Source organism: Cucumis melo, chromosome 2 (genome assembly GCF_025177605.1).
Source record: "Cucumis melo cultivar AY chromosome 2, USDA_Cmelo_AY_1.0, whole genome shotgun sequence".
Classification (NCBI taxonomy): domain Eukaryota; kingdom Viridiplantae; phylum Streptophyta; class Magnoliopsida; order Cucurbitales; family Cucurbitaceae; genus Cucumis; species Cucumis melo.
In genome coordinates this window covers 4,924,020-4,927,848 of record NC_066858.1, presented here as the reverse complement: position 1 = coordinate 4,927,848, position 3,829 = coordinate 4,924,020, and the positions used below count along the sequence as shown (strand labels likewise).

The 3,829-nt window shown below is 34.2% G+C and overlaps 1 protein-coding gene across 1 annotated transcript; it reads right to left on the bottom strand.

Moving 5' to 3' along the window:
- Positions 1 to 291: 291 nt before the first annotated feature.
- LOC127148165 (DEK domain-containing chromatin-associated protein 4-like) lies at positions 292 to 3,063 on the bottom strand. The gene is made up of 8 exons (XM_051081187.1): positions 2,947 to 3,063; positions 2,545 to 2,733; positions 2,381 to 2,464; positions 1,623 to 1,845; positions 1,357 to 1,504; positions 748 to 982; positions 404 to 658; positions 292 to 327 (listed from the first exon to the last, which is right to left on the bottom strand). The coding sequence occupies exons 1-8, from the start codon at positions 3,061 to 3,063 to the stop codon at positions 292 to 294; spliced, it is 1,287 nt and encodes a 428-aa protein (XP_050937144.1).
- Positions 3,064 to 3,829: the final 766 nt, after the last annotated feature.

Sequence of the window (3,829 nt, the reverse complement as noted above, 5' to 3'; positions counted from 1 at the left end):
GTAATCATCATATACTATGTAATTACCACCATTCATTACAACAAACAGTGGCAACTTGTAGATAACACAAAATAAATATTCATATCATCGATTGCCACACACTTCTTAATATGGTTAGCCTACTACCACAGCTAAAGGTACAAATTCAATGTAGTTGATATTATAGTCATTAAACTAATAGTCATTTCATATAATAAACATACACACATCCACAACTGTATCGTTCTTCTTCTATGTTCTTTTTTCCTGATCTCGTCATATATAACACTTTCATCGATTGACCGTATCAGCCTACATGTTTATCTCTTCATCTGTTTCCTCCGTGGCCTATTACAAGTATGTACATATATTAGTCTATAATATGTATTATACACAGCTTCAATAGTTTGATTTTTTTCTTTACCTTATACAACGAAGAATCTTTATCTCCGGTTGTTGGTGGTGTCTCTAATTTTACCATTTTAGATTGACCACCATCTTTGCCTCTCGAACTTTCTACTCGACTTTCATCCATGAGCCCTTTTTTGTCTTTGTCTTCATCGTCATCCCTTTTTCCAAGCTCCGTTGGATTGCTTGAATCCATGTTTAAATCTTCAACATCATCTTCTTCTTGTTCCTCCTCCACCTTGTCGAGGTGCTCTTCAAATGCCCTTGCTCCCTATGCAACAAATACAAACCAGATATAGTGTATTTGTTAAGATTCTGTTACATGCACACATATTATTAAAGTCTACACAACATGCTTACCATAAATTCAAGGGTGTATTGGGCACCCAAAGAACTACATTGTTGGCTCCTTATTGCTTCTATTATTTCATTCATCTTCTGCCCTAGTTCTTCAAACCGATTATTCATTTTTAATTCTATAGATTTAAGAAACTTAAGAATACCTTTCACCCTTATCTCCATCCTCTTTTGGCTATTCTCAATCTTCTCTACCATTTTCGTCAGGACATCAATCCCATTTGTAGAGGGCATGCCTCTATTCAACGAAACATGGGCTATGTGGTCAGGACTCTTGGTCTTTTGAAGCTCATCTTCTGCTTCTTTGAGTATATATTTTTCTTTCTCCATGAATGGTGCAAATTATGACATTCCCACTTTAGTTGGGGTTGCGAGCATGGGGGACACTTCAAGCTGTTTTAAAAAGGAACAAAATACTTTATAAATAAACTATTATGAATATATAAACTACTACAAATTACTAGATTTACATACCGTTGGCGAATTGAAGACTTTATGTTTTAAATCCATCCATTTAGGTTGTGCGTCAGCTGTCCAATTTATAATCCTATGGACTTCATTTGAAATCATTGTTGCAAAGAAGTTAGGCAGAATACTTAATGTTGAGATTACCTCGTAAGCCCAAGCAAGAATGAGAAAAATAAACCCCCCATCGAAATCCCCGTTTGTGCCTTGCTACAAACGGCCTTATTCATGAAGTCCACTAAGAGTTCAAAAGCAACCCTACCCCATCGGTACCCATCAAATACTTCATCATCATCTACCATAATGATATGATCCCACTGTATACTTAGACATTCTTTCTTAGGGATAAAAAAAACTATCGATAAAGTATAGTTTGGCCATTTTTATCCTATCATCATCGGTTCCAGCAGTACTTATATTGAACATAACATTCAAGTACTGCCTCGTCACAGTTTTAAGATTTTCAAAATATACCCCTTTTAGCTGTCCACCACCCTTTATATCCTCATGGTTAAGATCAGGAATCTCATGGCATTTTAGGCCGGTTATAAGCGCAAATTCTCTTAATCCAAACTTCAGAAGTCTTCCTCCTATTAGAAATTGAACCTGACTAGTCGATTTGGGTTTGCACATTCGCTGAATAAGGTGCAACAACAATTGGGAGGATTGATTTGTTATGGAGAAGTTTAGAAAGTGCCGAAATATGCCCTCCCTAAACCTATTAATTAACCTATCTCCAAAATTTTCTTTAATTTTGTCTACTATTGTGCTCTTAGTGTGTAGATTGAGTTTTAGAGGCTCGTTTCTCCTCTCATAACACATTAAGTAAATCGAGTCCTAACATTGATTTGAAAAAATTATCAGTAACCACACATATATCTATCACATTTAATTGATTAACACTAAAGATATATTGTCAACATAAAATACAGTCAACATATATAATTGAACACACTGTCAACATAAAATAACATACAACACACTCACAATTTTCATTCTCAATTTATACATACAATGTAATTAACTACGTCGCATACAACCAAATACCCTAAACATATAAACTCCATAAGCCAAAAATTCAAAATACATTCAACAAAAGTACCATATAATACATTCATAATGCTACAAATACAGAGTATCTGAATGACTCACATACAAAAGAAATACATACCTCAGATTTTTCCGGCTTCATTGGGGCTTTTCCCTTCCTCCTTCTATCTTCTCTTGCCTTTTCTGCTTTTTTAATAGCCTTCACCTAGTTTATAAAACCAAAATTTTAGGTATGTACGTAAAATAACAAACACCAAATGGAAATTATTTGCTTACTTTCTTTACCTTTTCTACAACCTTCTTTCTTTTCTTAGTATCCGTTGGTATTTCACTCGTTGATGAATTCGAATCTTCACCTACAGCGGTCTCCCCTTCCTCTTCTTCATCTTGTTCTTCTTCTACTTGTTCGTCTTCTTCTACTTGTTCATCTTCTTGTACTTTTTCCTCCTTTTCGCTTTCGCTTTCAGTATCTTCCTGTTTGTCAAAGTTATAATCAATTTATATAATACATAATTCATTCATAACAAAGGTTTAACTATTATACCTTTCCTTCAACCTCTTTTTGTTTCTTTCCTTCACTTTCCCTCTATAAACTTGCTTGCTCCAAACCTAAACACGAAACAATATAAATAAGCTTTTTTTAAACCTAACAGACCACAAGTCATTGAAAATAAATCTGCACTTTACCAAACTTTTAATCCTTTGTTTCTTCTGCAAATTGACCTCTTCTTTTTGCGTTTCAGTCCTCTCCCTCTTTTTTGAAGTTCCTAGACTCTCCCGCTTGCTCCTAGAACCTTCTCCCATTATATTTTCTGTTAGCTGATATGCATAAAAAACCTATAAACATCTAAAACTTGTGTATAATTTCAAAAAACATACATTTGTACCTCCTCAGAAGAACTCGACAGATTTTGAATTTCAGTTGGCAATAATTTTTTAGATCCAATGATCCCCGCAACTCTTAACCGATCACTTGTTCTTCATCTTCCTTCCCCTTTTTCATCTTTATATTCTATACAATTTAAAAAAATTGATAAGGCAATATATATTTATAACCACACAACAAATCCCAAGTAATATTCATAAAATAAAGGGCATATCTGTTCACATTTTATGCCTTTTATTTTAGGAAACGTACATTAAACAAATAAAATATAAATATGTCGTTCTATAAATTTAACATTTAAGTGCATGCCGGTGGAAAGCGATTTGAAAATTTGTACTAATAGAAGAACACCAATCAAGAACAAAACAGATACGGGTGGAAAGCCATTTGAAATTTTGAAGAATGTAGAACCGGAGAAAATTTGAAGAAAAATTTGAGTACCCAGTATTTTTTACTACATGCAGAAAACAGAGAAAAAATCCAAAGGTTGAAGAAGGAACAAAAGCGTGAAAATGAAACAACTCACCGATATTTGACAATATACCTGCAGAAATCCAACGGAAGGTTGAAGAACGAACACAATGGTACAAACGATCAGAAGGTTGAAGATTGGTGGACGATTCAAAGCGATTAAGTGGGGAGCGATTTTAAAAGTTCCGGTGAAAAGCAGTCGGTGGTGTAAAG

Bases quoted from the DNA above. Each gene is read 5' to 3' on its own strand.
- LOC127148165 (XM_051081187.1), bottom strand. From the start codon at position 3,063: ATGGGAGAAGGTTCTAGGAGCAAGCGGGAGAGTCTAGGAACTTCAAAA. The intron at 983-1,356 runs GTAATCTCAACA...TTCGTTGAATAG, and splicing joins TTCTTGCTTGGGCTTACGAG to AGGCATGCCCTCTACAAATG. The intron at 328-403 runs GTAAAGAAAAAA...TACTTGTAATAG, and splicing joins AAGATTCTTCGTTGTATAAG to GCCACGGAGGAAACAGATGA.